The sequence below is a fragment of the Sparus aurata genome, chromosome 12 (assembly GCF_900880675.1).
Source record: "Sparus aurata chromosome 12, fSpaAur1.1, whole genome shotgun sequence".
NCBI lineage: Eukaryota > Metazoa > Chordata > Actinopteri > Spariformes > Sparidae > Sparus > Sparus aurata.
This window is the reverse complement of record NC_044198.1, coordinates 5985689-6000032: the sequence shown is the minus strand read 5'-3', so window position 1 is coordinate 6000032 and position 14344 is coordinate 5985689. Positions and strand designations below refer to the sequence as shown.

General features: G+C 44.7%; 1 protein-coding gene across 1 annotated transcript in view; it reads left to right on the top strand.

Moving 5' to 3' along the window:
* LOC115593249 (ephrin-A5b-like) overlaps positions 1–13332 on the top strand; it is an 86252-nt gene extending 72920 nt beyond the window's left edge. The window contains exons 3-5 of the mRNA XM_030436733.1: positions 7195–7260; positions 7401–7481; positions 8371–13332. Coding sequence (XP_030292593.1) covers positions 7195–7260; positions 7401–7481; positions 8371–8495 — 272 coding nt within the window. The 3' untranslated portion in view covers positions 8496–13332. The remainder of the gene's footprint in view (positions 1–7194; positions 7261–7400; positions 7482–8370) is intronic.
* Positions 13333–14344: the final 1012 nt, after the last annotated feature.

Below are 14344 nucleotides of genomic sequence, written 5' to 3'. Positions count from 1 at the left end.
ACTTAAAAAACAAAAAACAAAAAAACAAAACAGACTTTAAAGGTTTAAGATCCGAGGACGAATTCTTTTACAGCGAGGTAGTAAAAATGGATTTTGTGTCTTTCAACACTTTTATCGCGCCTCACTGATCTTGGACGGTGCTACGGGCGAGCATCTGGGCGCGCACCATCATCAACACCGTCCACATGCGGGTTAAACCGAATCCAATGCTGTGTTTTTTGTTGCAGCGTCTTGTATTGTGATCTTTTACACATTCGCTCACAGTTTCTGTTGGATCCCTCCGTCCACTGGCCAGTCTGCTCGACTCCCTTGCGTTGACGCGACTGCCTTGTTTGGGGGAAGTTGAGGGTCGCGCCAGAGATTTGTTGATGCTATTGCAGCTCCTTGGATGTTGATAAGAAAAAAGTCATAGATTGCTTCATTTGCTCAGCTGGCTCCGGCTGATGTGAAACTGAGCGAAGATGTTTTTTTGGAGACTTTGATGATGATGATTGATCATTCGGAGAGAAAGGCAGAGACAGTCCTCCTGGCCTCGAGCAGTTTCAGGCCATATGGACTATCTCTTGCTGACTCAGATCCGTGACTCATCCATCAGATCCTTGTTCGCTAAAGACAGAAGACTGGATCCGAGCACGGGATGAAATAACAAAAGACAGACACACCTCCGGGAGAAATACCTAGGGCTTGTAGTCAGAACATTTCACATGATAACCACATTCGTCCTCACATTGTATAGAGGTGTGTAGTTGGAAAGAAGAGCTGCTTGTGTAATTATATATACCGATACATCCCCCTTTGAATGGTAGCCTCTGTGTTCCTTGACAGAGATGAGAGACAGTAGATACCATTAATATTCTGCGAAATATTTGTTTAAATAAGGAAAACAAGGTGTTCTTTGCTTGTTATAAGAAAAAAAATCTACTGATGGAATATGTGCAAATTGTCCTGTGTCTCACTGAAATGCTGCTTTGCAGGTGATTGTGTCTTGTAGTGATGAATGACTCTAAATACTACAATACCCATGGGCCTCAGCTGCGAAAAAAAAACAATGCAGATGCTGACTTCATCTAACACTGACCAAGACTCTGTAAAAACAAAGTTATGTAAAGTAGCATAAAACGTTTTTAGCCACATGCCAGGAAGCTAAATACACAGCATTTACATATGTTGCATATTACATTACAAGTCCAATATACCCTCTCTTTTTAGCATTAGCTCCTTGTTTTATTTTCCATTAACACCACATGGAAATATCTAGCTCCTAAATGCTACTGCACTATATTCACTTTAGCCAGCCGTTAGCTTTGTCTGTCATTTGGTGTCGGGCAGGAAGTGTGCGATGTCTGTCGAATGTTCTTCACTGAAAACAGCTGCTTCCCCTGGCTGCGAAAAAGGGAGGCTGTTGTTAGTAACAAACTGTGTGCCACGTAGCGCTGAGGTGAACTGCACAATAGGTGTTCATTCTGTGTGGGATCCCCCCTTTTACACTACATGTCGTAATTTGTTTCACTGTTGACGTGGTAATATTGATTAGTGCAGTTTTTAAGTTCCTATATATGAGATTGTATCAGGTTTCCACACAGTGCAGGCTGAGGTTTAACTGTTAGCTCACTGTTAGCGGCGCACCAGCAGAACTCTGGGCTTGGTGATTGAATTTTTTGGATTGAAAATGTTCTTTTTTGTTGACAGTCTGGCTTTTTTTTTTTTTTTTTTCCCATCGAAGAACAAGTTGTTTTTTTACACAGTACCTTATCATCTGTACTGAAATTTTTATGTCCCTGCAATCCTTTAGCAGCTCCAGCTTAGGAGTTATACTTATTTTTCTTAATTTCAATTGAATATAATAACTCATTCACTCAAAAATGTTCTCATCGGGTCTTCCCTGGTGCCGTGAAACTCACTGACATCAGTTAAAAAAACAGAAGTATTGTTGTCGCACGTGAGAAACACATTTTTTCCAGATGGATCCTTGTCTTATTCCCAGCAGCATCATCCACATCCAGAAACACCGGTTACAGTAAACTCTGTTTTATCAGCTGCTGGTATCAGTGTCGGATTGCATGTTGACTGTGTCTTGCTCTGACAAGAGTTGAACAATAGCTGATAGCTAATACCAGTGTTGTGCACATAATATGGTTTGGGAATCTGTTAAGAGGCCATGTAAATGACATGTTGACGGGGGGGGTTTCATGTCTGCTTGTCCCAGTGAAGACAGACTCTCCTTTGTCCTCCTCCGCGGTGATCGTCATTCGCCCAAGGCAGGGTGGGAGAGGGGGTGGGGCCACGTCAAATACATGACACCTGCAGTTGGCTGAGGGCATGCCCGTCTGGCAGCCAGACAAACACCCGGAGGAAAGCCACCCTGGTGTGGGATCAGCATTGCGGCTGGTCCTAGAAGGTCAAAGGTCGCCGAGATGACGGCGAAGTCTGCGCTGCGAGCTTCTCCTGGCCTCAGAGGGCGGCGTGTTTTTCTAATAGAGCCTCAGCGGAGCGGGGAAAGCCTGATCCTAATCTCAGGGGATAGAAATCCAATTTTCAGAGGAGACAGTTGAGAGTCTGGCTCTCCCTGTGTGAGAGAGATGACTGTCTCCCCATAAAGCCCTCGCGCTTCAAACGCCCGAGTCCCGCTCCGTACAGCCAGCGCAGATCTACATCGATAATGACATGAACCCCGCCAGCACAGCGCCCCGTCAGTTTCCCTTTAGCTTCCTGCGGCTGGAGCGAAGACAAAAGGCTTTCTTCCCCAAGATAAACCGATCATCACAAGGAAAACATCTGATCCCGCTACATCGGGATCCGGCTAATTCACCTCACAGCCACACCAAAGCTCGGCCTCACGCTGCATTCCTGCCCGTTTGGTGATCTGTGAAACCAGTCCCGAGAGTGGGATCGCTACCATCACGGGTCCCACAGCACATGACTGAACGTGTAACATGTGCCTGAGCGTGTGACCGGGCGCTGTTGTCATGGCGAGGCGGCGGCCGGATGACCCGAGTAGCGCCGGGTCTAGGGTTGCAGACAGAGCTGGAGTTACAGTCGTGGTGAAGCACGGCTGTGTAGCTCGAGGATAGAAAACCCAGACTCTGACCTCAGCGGCAGACACGAGAGAGAGGGAGAGAGACAGTTGGGTAATTGTGTGTGTGTGTTTGAACCTGTGAAGGGATGGTGGGGAGAGAGCGAGATGAGCGGAAAAGAGTGTGACCGATGAAGATACAGAGCGCAAGGGGGGGAAATGAGTGAAAAACAGAGACGGGGAGAAAAGATTCTGCACACAAACGGGACATTTTGGAAGATGTCACCCTTAGAAACAGTATCTCTGAGAGAAGAGGTCGTAGTCACAATTAGTCAGAATACTGGTTGAAGATACAAAGGTGGCAGGGTCCGCCAAATATGAACAGCATGTAACTGTGTTGTCCTTCAATGGTAGTTTGTTTCTTCGGTAATCGGTGAAAATCTTTAACATTTCTTTCCAAAAACTACGTAGTGCACCTTTAAAGAACATGTCCCACTGTCAGTCTTCCAAAAAAAACCCACATCAAAGTGTACGGAACACACACCAGATAATCTCTGCTGATAGATGACACCTCGGGGTGCCTAATCCTGCTTATACCACGGTCGATTACCGACGGAAAACAAGAGCGGCTGTGTTTTGTTTCAGTCCTCTGGAGGCTGAGTTTGATTTATTTTCTCTTATTTTATGTTATTTTTTTTACATTCTTTTGGTGTTTTTTTTTTTACTTTTAATAAGGACTTCTAAAAGCCGTCTAAAAGACAGCTGCGGCTCCTGCTTCATTTCTCTCTCTGCAGCACAGACTGAGCTGCACGGCTGCTTGGTTTTCCCTTTTTTTTGTCCGGACTCTGCACATCGCCCAACTTCTGATTCTGATTCTGCACAGCAGGATTTTACACTCGGCAATGATCTTCTACCAGAGTTGCAGATATTATTGGGAGCAACTACGTTATTCTTAAGAATACTGAGAGCAGCTTGCCAGCCAAAGCGGCTGAAAACTGCTAATTAAATATGTGGCAATCTAACATGTTTTTTATCAGTGTAAACTGTGGCTATTTCAGGTGTGAGTACATTAAAACATAGCGTGAGGCATATGTGTTGTTGCCGTGGTTACTACCTGCTTTTTAATATACATTTGCTCACTGATTTAGGATTAGTTGAGAGAAATCATAAAAAAAAGAAAGACAAAAAGACGAAACTGAAAGACGTCACATTTGAAACTTGGTAGAGAAACTTATTGTTACTGTCAAACGAGCATCTCTGTTGAAGCAGGGCTCTCCTTAAAGGTGTGTCTTGTGTAGAGTGGTGGTCAAGTGACGGCTGTAAACACACAAAGAACAGCTGCTAGGAAAGCTCCTCTAATTCTCTCCCGAGCGCGTTCCATTCCCTGAATTCTTCTGAATTCTTGACGGTAAAAGCCCCCTGTTATTTTGTAGCCGCTAAAAAATCAGGAAATGTTGGGTTTTCACCGGCAGTAAACGTCAAACCCCTTCATTCTCTCTGGTGTCCTGTACGGGCCTGAGTTGAGTGACCCAGGTCGTTTGAATGTGAGATGGGTTGTCCTTGATCGCAAGTCATCACCGAAACCCGCGTAGAAGCTAGCTGGACATGCTTCTTCCCCCCACTCTGATAAAGGTCCATCTCTGGAATAACTGTAAAGTGCTGTCCTACGCTATGATTTCACAAGATTAATAAAAATGTCCTCGATGGGAGCTGGAGACAGTGGTTCCTTTCTTCTGTCCAATATATCTGTCCATCAAGACGTTCGTGCGAGCGCGCAGGAGTACGCTTTTTTTTATGGGAGTCCAAGTGAAGAGCGATAATGACAGCCGGGGGAAACAGAGACAGGGGGAGTACGAGAGGCATGAAAGAAAGAGAGAGACGGGGCTCTGGCCGGTGGAGTTCAGAGGCAGAAACTGAGACTGAGTGAGTTCTGCTCCAGCCACCGTCGGGGTGTGAGGTAAGTTACTCGATACCCGCTGACACAGACAGAAGCGGCGTGATTGACACCGTTTCTCTCCGGTTATTTCCCCCCTCCGCTGCCTCAATTCCAATATTCCTCTCATGGTGAAGTTTTAAAGGTGATTTTTATCTCCTCTCACAGCCGCGCAGTATCTGATAAAGAGCCTTTTGAAATAGGAGCCAGAGTCGCGGGCGACAGTGGAAACACTGACACGGTTTACGCTTTTATCAGGAGTCCACCGCTGGGCCAGAATCCTGCACACGGAGCGTCTGGGCGGAAGGATAGAAGAGTGTCTGGACAAACTTTGGACACGTCCGTGGACATTCTCACATAGTCGTGAAGCCACATACATGCATGCATGCGTACTCGGCCCATGGTCATGAATATCCAAACACACTTGGTTGTTTGTGTGTGTGTGTGTGTGTTTGAGAGAGACTTGGCAGCCAGCAGGAAATGACAGAGGTCAGAGTATTGAAGCTCATGAAGAAAAGACCGAAAAGGGAAAAACAGAAAATCTATTGTTCGATGAAAACGCGGCCGCGAATACATGAAACATATTCCTGACGGCGGCGCAGACAGAAGTTGAAGTCATTCGTCACAGCTGGAGACACCCGCGGAGCTCTATTAGCTGCTCGGTCCCCCGCACTACTTGAAAACTAATTAGTTTTGGTGGCGCTGCAAAACAATCGCGGCAACCGCACCAAAAAGTTTTTAATGACTGCCTCTCACAATCAGGAAACAGAGGAAATGAGGTTCCGTAGGTGAGCCCCGACAGCGCGACACGCGTCTGCAGAAAAATGACGGCCCCTGGCCAAATTAGACTTGGAAATATGAGGGTGACATTGAGTTGCTTCATATCATAAAATATGGAGCGTTTCACGTCAGGGCGAGAGGGAAGTTCAGAAGCTCTTCAGACTGTTTCAGGGAGACGCGTGTTGAGTGCCTCCGATGAAGAAACTGCCGACCTTGCGGGAGAGTGTTCGTTTTTCGCTGCTTAGCCGGCGTTAATGAAAAAAGGTAGATTGCGGGGAGTGACAAGGACTCAGGTGAAGCATCAGGAGCGAATGTGAAGGGAGAATCCTGAGTGGGTTTACACGACTAGCACTACAAAACTTATGTTGGGGGTCAGACTGCACGATATTTTTGCCTTTTTGATCACAGGGTCAGGAGCTCTTGCTGTGGCTTGACCTAGAGGTACATCACTCTGCGATCTGTTGACGTCGATGAACATGCAGCGCGCCGTCCTTCGAGACTTGCGCGACACACATACTGTAATTCACCAGGAAGGACGTGGCAGGAACTGACTTTATAAGTCGAAGCGCTTAAGTGAAGTACACACCGTGTTGGATGTCCTCCAATGTGACACACTACACACTCGATGTGTAGCCCTCAACATTCATTTGAGTTGCAGACAGCCCACATCTGTTAGGTGGAGCCGTGATCCCACCAGTAGCTGGGTAATGATAATATCATGTACGTTTTACATGTTGCATAACCTGTACCTGTGATTCTGGATTATTAGTGGATACAAAAGTGTATCATTATTATTCTTATTATTAAAGATATTAATGAGAGTTTAAAGACTGGACGCTGGATTGTGTGTGCCTTGGTAGCTGGCCGACATTTGTTTGAAAATGGTGCTGATACAATATCTGAGTTTAGGTATTGAGAAACACTTCCTTTTGATCCCTTCAAAAATAACATCTTTTTATACACAATTTGTCTATTTAATTTTTCATTTAACTGAAGTTGCCAAAGTTCTCAAATGTTAAACGTCTTAACACAATCTTTGTATTTATATGTACTGTATGTCTATAAATATAGAAAGTATTCTAGATATTATACAAAGTAACACTTCCATGTCTTTTTTTTTATAAAGGTGCTGTATAAATACTAAACTCATTAATCTACAGAGAATCAAAGCATGGAAACTTTTTCCAGCAGACACCCACAATAAACGTTTGAACCTTGAGTTGAGAATAATATGGGCCCTTTAAAGGCTTGCACATGCAGTCCTCTAAACTGGCAACTGAGTGAAAATGAAATGTTCTAATTCAATTTGTTTTAACAAAACTGTTTGTTTCTGAGGAGGATGACTCATCGTGATCTCATCCTCGAGTGTAATATGTTGCCTGCCCTTTTAAACCATAAACATGCGACCCTAGATGAAATCCAGGAAGGTATCTGGGAATGTTCTGAACTCTGCGTGATGTTTCCACAGCCGCCATCACCGACGACAAGGGAAGAAGAAGCTGCCTTCGACTCAAAGTCTTCGTCAGGCCTCAAAGTGAGTCACGGGTTGTTGTGTCTACCCTGCCCTGGTTCTTTCCCATTCTGTCGTGCACCGGCCTGCGATCAGGCTGTGGCTGAGTGACGTTGAAGTCCTCTAATCTTCACATATCCTCTCTCCTCTTTGTTTCCCCCAAGACAATTGTGTGAAAAACCCCGGGACCGTGCAGGAAGGGGTCGACTTTGACGACAACAGTCACAACTCAATAGAGCCCAGAGGTTAGTGGGAATAAACAATACGTGTGTGTGTGTGTGCGTGCGCGTGCGTGCGTGCGTTACAGGCAGAATTTATATTTCTTTTAACCGCTACGTCTGCTGATGATATTCCCTCCTTTTCATTTCCTGGAGACCTGTCTTTCATTTAATACGTATTAAGGAGAGTTAAAGAATCACATGATGAAGATAATTGGTTTTCTATGACAGTTTGCCAGGTCAAAATGTCATGAAGTGACTCAAGTTTATATCATGGACTAAAGACAACCAAGTTTGGAGTATATATTGACAGTGGATAAATTGAAATTAAGTACAAAACTACATCAGGTGATTGAGCTGATGTCGTTAGAGTCAGGAGATACAACAGTGTTTCAGACAGAGGGGGAGCAGAGCTGCAGGACTGGACAGCACGAGAAAACTGATGTGTTTATCGAGCATTAAAGCATGTGAACCTGTTCCAGCAGTAACCTAAACTAAAGTCACGAAACTGAAAATGAGCATCGTGTGTCTCCTTGAATTAAAATCTGAATTAGGAATAAGCACAATGTCCATTTTGACACAGAGGCCGGCGTTTGGAGGTTGCTTTTGAAGGCTCTTCTCCTTTCGGTTGATGTTTTATTTTTTGCAAATATGCAGGAATTCAATTTAACACAATCAGCTGACCCAAGATTAATACAGGGCCCACAGGAACTCTGGGTCCTGGGGGCAGCTCTCCAGGTGTGCTGTATATCATGTTTGAATATCTGTCAGGCGTTTGCATAATGCTTCAGCAGGAGAGCGAGATCAGTCCCGCTCACGGTGTCAGATTTCTCCGTCATTTTAACACAAACAGAAAACAGAACTCTTATATACATTTTTTGCTTCTGAATAATAACTTTGATCTCTTTCCCTCCAGACGGCGTCGGCCACGAGTCACCAGAGCCGGCTCGGAGGGACGTGAACTCCGTCAGCCGGTTCCAGACTTCAGTCGTCCTGCTCAGCTCCGCCCTCATCCTCCTGGCCGCCATCTTGTCTTTATAGCGCCCGGAGTGAGGAATCCCACGGGAATGGACTGTCCTGATTGGACCACAGGCCGCCCTACCCTGCAACCCCTCCCCCTCAAGGAGCACTTTTTAAAAAAAAAGAAAAAAAAAGAAAACACTGACAATCTCTCCGTACGAAAAAGAGAGAGGACGGGACTTCGACACTGAAGCCTTCGCTGTTTTTTTTTTTGACTTGCCAACTAGTGTGATTCTTGACTCTCTGCGGGTGCTGGTGGTGGAGGCGCCCTGAGGTGACAGACCTGTTCGACTCTCTGCCGTCCACAGTATGCAGATATTACATTTTGTTTTTTTTCTTTGTGTTAAAGACAAGCACATGTACATGCTTTTTAAACATACACACACGCACGCACGCGCACACACACACACACAGGACACAATCAGTTCACTCTTTAGCTTGAATGGCAAAGAAGTACAGCAGGATCCCTCAAAAGTTTACAGACTTCTAACATTTTTTAAGTTCAGGAAAAACATCACCTAACCCCCCTCCCTCCCTCCCTCCCTCCGTCCCCCCCGACATGTAACATGATTATATCTCACACCAGAAAAGTGGAGGAGGTTTCAAAGAACATTCGGAGACGACGCATCACTTACAGGCCAACTGGACGGAAAAAGAAGAAAGATGTTGTTGCTAAGAGACTGTTGCCAAAGGCGTGGGCTAAAGGGGGCGGGGCCTTTGCCGACTCAACCTTCCTCTCAGGTTGAAACGGAGTCGGACGCATCGTCTCAGACCGTGGAGGACCCTCGCTGAGAGTAAATAAAAAGGCGGAAATTTAAAGAAGCACTCATCTTTAAGAGTTTTGGATAGGGGACGATTTAATGATCGATTAATGTATTTTTTTTTTTTTTTTTTAAATAAATCACGTAATTCAATTGTAGCAGCCAACACGGGTGTACAGTAAAATATTTGAGCGGAGCGTAGAGGTCGATATGGTATTTTGCCAGGCGAAATGTATTTTCCTATTTATTGTGAAGTCCTCGTGCTTTTTTTTTTTTTTTTTCTGTTCCGGTTTAATCTGTAAGTACAGTAGAAGAGGCAATAAAAAATAAAAAAAAACAACCACACTTACCCATTCAGTTAGTCGAGGTTACACGCCGTTTATTTGATACAATCATACAAAAACACTGAGTACAGTTTATGTGTCTGCTTGGATTGATGGCTGATGATGTTTTTCTTTTTTTTTTTTTTTTTTATTGTTTTTAACAATGTCCATGATGAAAAAAAAAAAAAGTCTGATGTGCTATCAGGGTGTAGAAGTCGTAGAATGTTTTGTGTTTCGAATATGTCATTAAAAATGTCACAAATGTAGTTTTACTATTACACTATTGCTTTCGTGAATCACTGTCATAACACAGCTGTTGTACATAGCCGCAAGATTTCCTACAGAGTTCAGGGATGTGTCCATGCCTAACATGAGGTTTGAAAAGAAAGAGAAAAAAAAAAAAGATGATTGTTTTTTAATCGGGGAGGATTACTCTTCCTGGAATAATGCAGCACAAGATTTTCTGTGGCTAAAGATGTTTCAGTGAGACAGTGACGGAGTTACAGAGCAGGTGATGGTGGTGGTGGTGCGTTCGGGGCCGGCGGCGGGGGGTTATGCGTGATTCGGTTGCCCCTCTTTGATGTCGGGTAAAGTGGCGTCTGTACAGAAGATGCACCGCGGGCACCCTCGTACTGGTTATTTCAGGAATGAAAAATCGACCACCCGCGGAGACGGAATAAACAGAGCGAGGTGTCCTGTTCTCTCGGGGCAAACTGAAACCACCACTGGTGGACCTGAGAGGGAAAAAGCGGAGGGCTGGGACGCTCAGCGTTGTAGCGCTCCTGCTGAGATCAGTAGTACGAGCGGTAAACATATCGTCTCCACTAGGCTCGTTCTGGTCAATGGCGCCAATCCAAATCCACTATCGACCGTTGAGGAGTGGATGGCTGTTCTCTCCCCCCCCCCCCCCCCCCCTGCTGATATTAATGAACTAAAGTTTTTTATAGAAAACAGAATCTAAAAACTGCTCTTCATTGTGCATTTACAAGAGATGATTGTGGTGGAGTGGCATGTCCGCGCCTGGTGGTGATGATGATGATGATCACTGTTAATCAGCACAAGTGACTCTGCTTTTTAAGTCAAAGCGACCCTTTTTAGATCGCCTTCTCCATCTGCCAATTCTGCCAAAGTGCAATCTGATTAAACCTCACATCTACAGTCTCCGAAGCTCTGCCCTGCACACCGATGTTTCACAGCCAGCTAGCTTGCACTGCAATTTTTTGTCCTCTCCGTCCGCGAGCCAATTCATTTCCACAAATCCCCCCCCGTTCAGCTAACTTTGGCGGTCTATTTTTACCGTCTCTTGTCTCTGGAGAGTGGAATTCACTTGTGAATGTATATATAAATGCCTGTAATAATTTTTTAATCGTGCATTTCATTTTTTTACTGACTTCTAGAATACAGCAAAACTAGTTTTACAAATTATGAAAAGAGAGGCCGAGAGACTGAGAGAAAGGAGGGAGGGGAGACCCCCGTCTGCTGACATTATTGAATCGCCTGTTGACGATCTCTGGTAATTTACGAGATGATAATACAGACGATTTCACACTATTTTCCACCCGTCACCCTCAGCAGCACTGACACACTTCATATTCACTAACTGCCTCATGAAACCTATGTCAGTAAAAGTCCCCCATCTGGAGTCGTACAAAGTAGAATAAGGAAGAGCGAAGTCTACAAAAAGTAATGATTTAAGGAGAATACAGTTTTATTCATAAAAAATGTCAGAATTTCAGAATAAATTTGGAATTTTACAAAAAAAAATAATAATGACAATACAAGAAAAAACTAACTTTTGAAGAAAAGTAAAAAGAAATAAGGATGAAGGATGTTTACAAAAAAGTTACGACAAATTACAAAAGTTGAAATCTTACTAAAGAAACTGATAAACAGAAATAAAATATAACAAATATGTTGACAATATAGGTGTAATCTCAAGTACAATTTTCTTTTTTAATAATAAAACTTTGTCTTGCAGTCTGGCCCTAATAGTCATTGTGCTTGGCGTCAGAGGGGAACATTTGTCTACGGTTGCGCAATTAAAGGGCCACTCAGGCAACTTAACGTCGCTGTTCTATAAAGTCAAACTCAAGAGACAGAAATTCAAAACAAATCGGAATGTAACGTAACATAACATATCGTAACAAAACGTGACGTGGCCTGACACGATGTAGTGTAACGTCACGTAACCGACCATGTTGCTGTCCTCAACGTTTCAGACGTATGTTGTGCTGTCAATGCCGCGTGTTGCCGTTTGTTAGGTTACGCGACGTCAATCGCCGCACTACGTTAACTCCGTCATGTTTGTTTGGGAACCGTCGCTTATGTCGTATTTGGGCCGTTTGTGGCAAATGACATTCTGTCGTTTGGATGGGACACGTCGGAATTACTCAGTTTTGGGAGTGAATAGGTACATTCTTCATCCTGATTAGTGTCAGGAAGTAATTTCTCATTTGACAGCACGGATTACTTCTTGAGTAAATCCTTTCCTCCTCACGCCTACCAGCCTCCAGCCATTTTACTTCAGCCAACATTAGGAGGCCAGTGTCACTGTCATCGGCGCCTCCAGCCACGTCATGATGAGAAAAACCAATCAGTTAGTTTCGTGGATACTGTGTATCCAACAATTAGTCTGTTGTAACATACAGTGTTCGATACTTTCTCTTTTACCCCACACCTCTTTTGAAGGGCAATTTAACTGACACATTAATGTTCTTAGCAAGAAGAAAAAAAAAAAGGTTCACTGTTTGATATAAAAAAATAATGCTTTGTTTCATTTTATATGTCTTTTATATGAAACAAGAAGAAAAAAAACACAGGATCAACATTGCACCCCTCTATCTGTAAATGTTGTGTGTGTGCAAACATGCAGTGCGGTCAGGTTACAATCATGAATCAAAGGGCCTGAAGAACGAACAGACAGATCTCCCAGAGTTACAATATCTGTTTTTCTTCTCTTCTCTCCTCTTTATTTTTTATTTTCCTTTTTTTTTTTTTAAAACCGCTCTTGTTCTTTGAACTGATGCATCAAAAAGTGTCTTTAAGGTTGCAGGATGTTCTTTCTCTCTGTCTGTGGTCGTCTGCTAACATCCTCCCTCCCCGACTGTTTCCGAGCCAAAAGCCGCAGTTGTTTAGATCCGTGCGATGACCGTGTTGCAGGCTTCAGGATGTGCCGTTTTGGCTTTTTATCGGTGTATATGTTCAGTGTGTTTGTCTGTGGCAGCGGGAGAAAGTCTGTTTTCCACCTGGAGATTTTGATGTTTCATGTTTCATTAAGCAAAATGTGCCGCGAGGAGGGGCAGGTATTATGTTCTAAGGACTTCTTCTTCTTCACCCGATTTTGGTACCATGTAAGCCTGAAGCTAACACCACTGTGTCCCCGGGTTTGCAGCGTCTGTTCTCCATCCTCTGTATCTTACGAAAAAAGGATGTGTGCTTTTGTCTGTGCATCTAGCATTGGGAAGGCTTTTTGCTACTACCGCCGCAACTGTGCTTGTTTTTTTTTTCCCGAAACTTGTCGTGGATGTGCCACAAAAGTGCACGTCTCTTTTAACATTGTAGTAACCGTAACCTTGTGCCTATATGACCCCCCCCCCCCCCCCATCCTCTCCTGTACTCATCCAAACTATTCTAATGTCTGTTTCCTGCTCAACCCCCTCACTAGAATTTTCTACAAAAAGGCCATTTCTTTGTAAATACACGTGTCGGAGCAGCTATGACTAACAAAAACAAGCAACAAAAAAAGATTTAATAAATATTTCTTTGTCGTTGTAATTGTGTCGTGTCTGGTTTTGTTTCATTAATCGCCGTGTGAAATGAGTGGCAGTCGGTGAAATGGAAAGAACATCAGAAAGGCGCCGAGGCCTCGTCGGAGCGGCTCGAGCGGAGCTGGGCGTTTGTCGTGGTTGTCACTCGGCGCATAATCGCACAGGCTGAGTCCGGGGGAAGTGGGTGAACAGCTGTTCCTCTATAATCTGGAGGTAATTCACCGACTTGAAAAAAACAAAAAACAGAAACGGCTTCAATTAATCTTGCGGGGAATGTGCAGCGCTTTAGGGAGCTCTGCCAAGAGAGCTCCGTCTCGCACGGTCTTTTGCTCCTCGCCCGGCTCTGCCTCTCCTGCTGTCTGCCTCCATTCCTCCCGCTCGTCGTCTCCGGTGACTTTGCCACCTTTCATCAACCGGCTGCGCAGAACTTTTTGGACGTGCTATCACAGCGCTCACGCTGTGCTGTCACGACCGCGATGGGAACACTTCCAGCGGAAGGTCAAGAACACACTGTTCCGTCGGTGCAACCTGTTTCATCAACAGTAATGAAGGTGCAGCTGAGGGGTCTGAATCCCAACCGTGTGCCGTCCGATGTCTGCACTCGGCGGTCTGAACTCTCAGTGGTCGGAGGAACCTTTCCCACTCTCAGGAGGTACTCCGGTGATATAGTACTTACACCATCATGGAGCACAGAGCGGTGGCTGAGTGATAAAATAATGGTCGGGGCCGATGCTGCAGAGACTGATAGATCCGAAGGTTGTGTTTCACCTCGAAGGGGTCAATCTCCAAAACACCGGATCCTGCGGTTTGACCCTCCCCACTCCTGCTCCCTCACACAGTGTAACTCTGTTTGTAGTCACACTTGCAGCTACACGAAGCACTCTTTATCAAAGTGATAGCTGCGGTCTTTTGATGCCGGGTTGTTTGAGGTACTTAAACCCTAGTCAGTGTATAACCAGCTCTCTCCCCCTGTGTGGAGAAGCAAGCCGTAGCACGGACAGGAAGCAGAGCACTGTAGC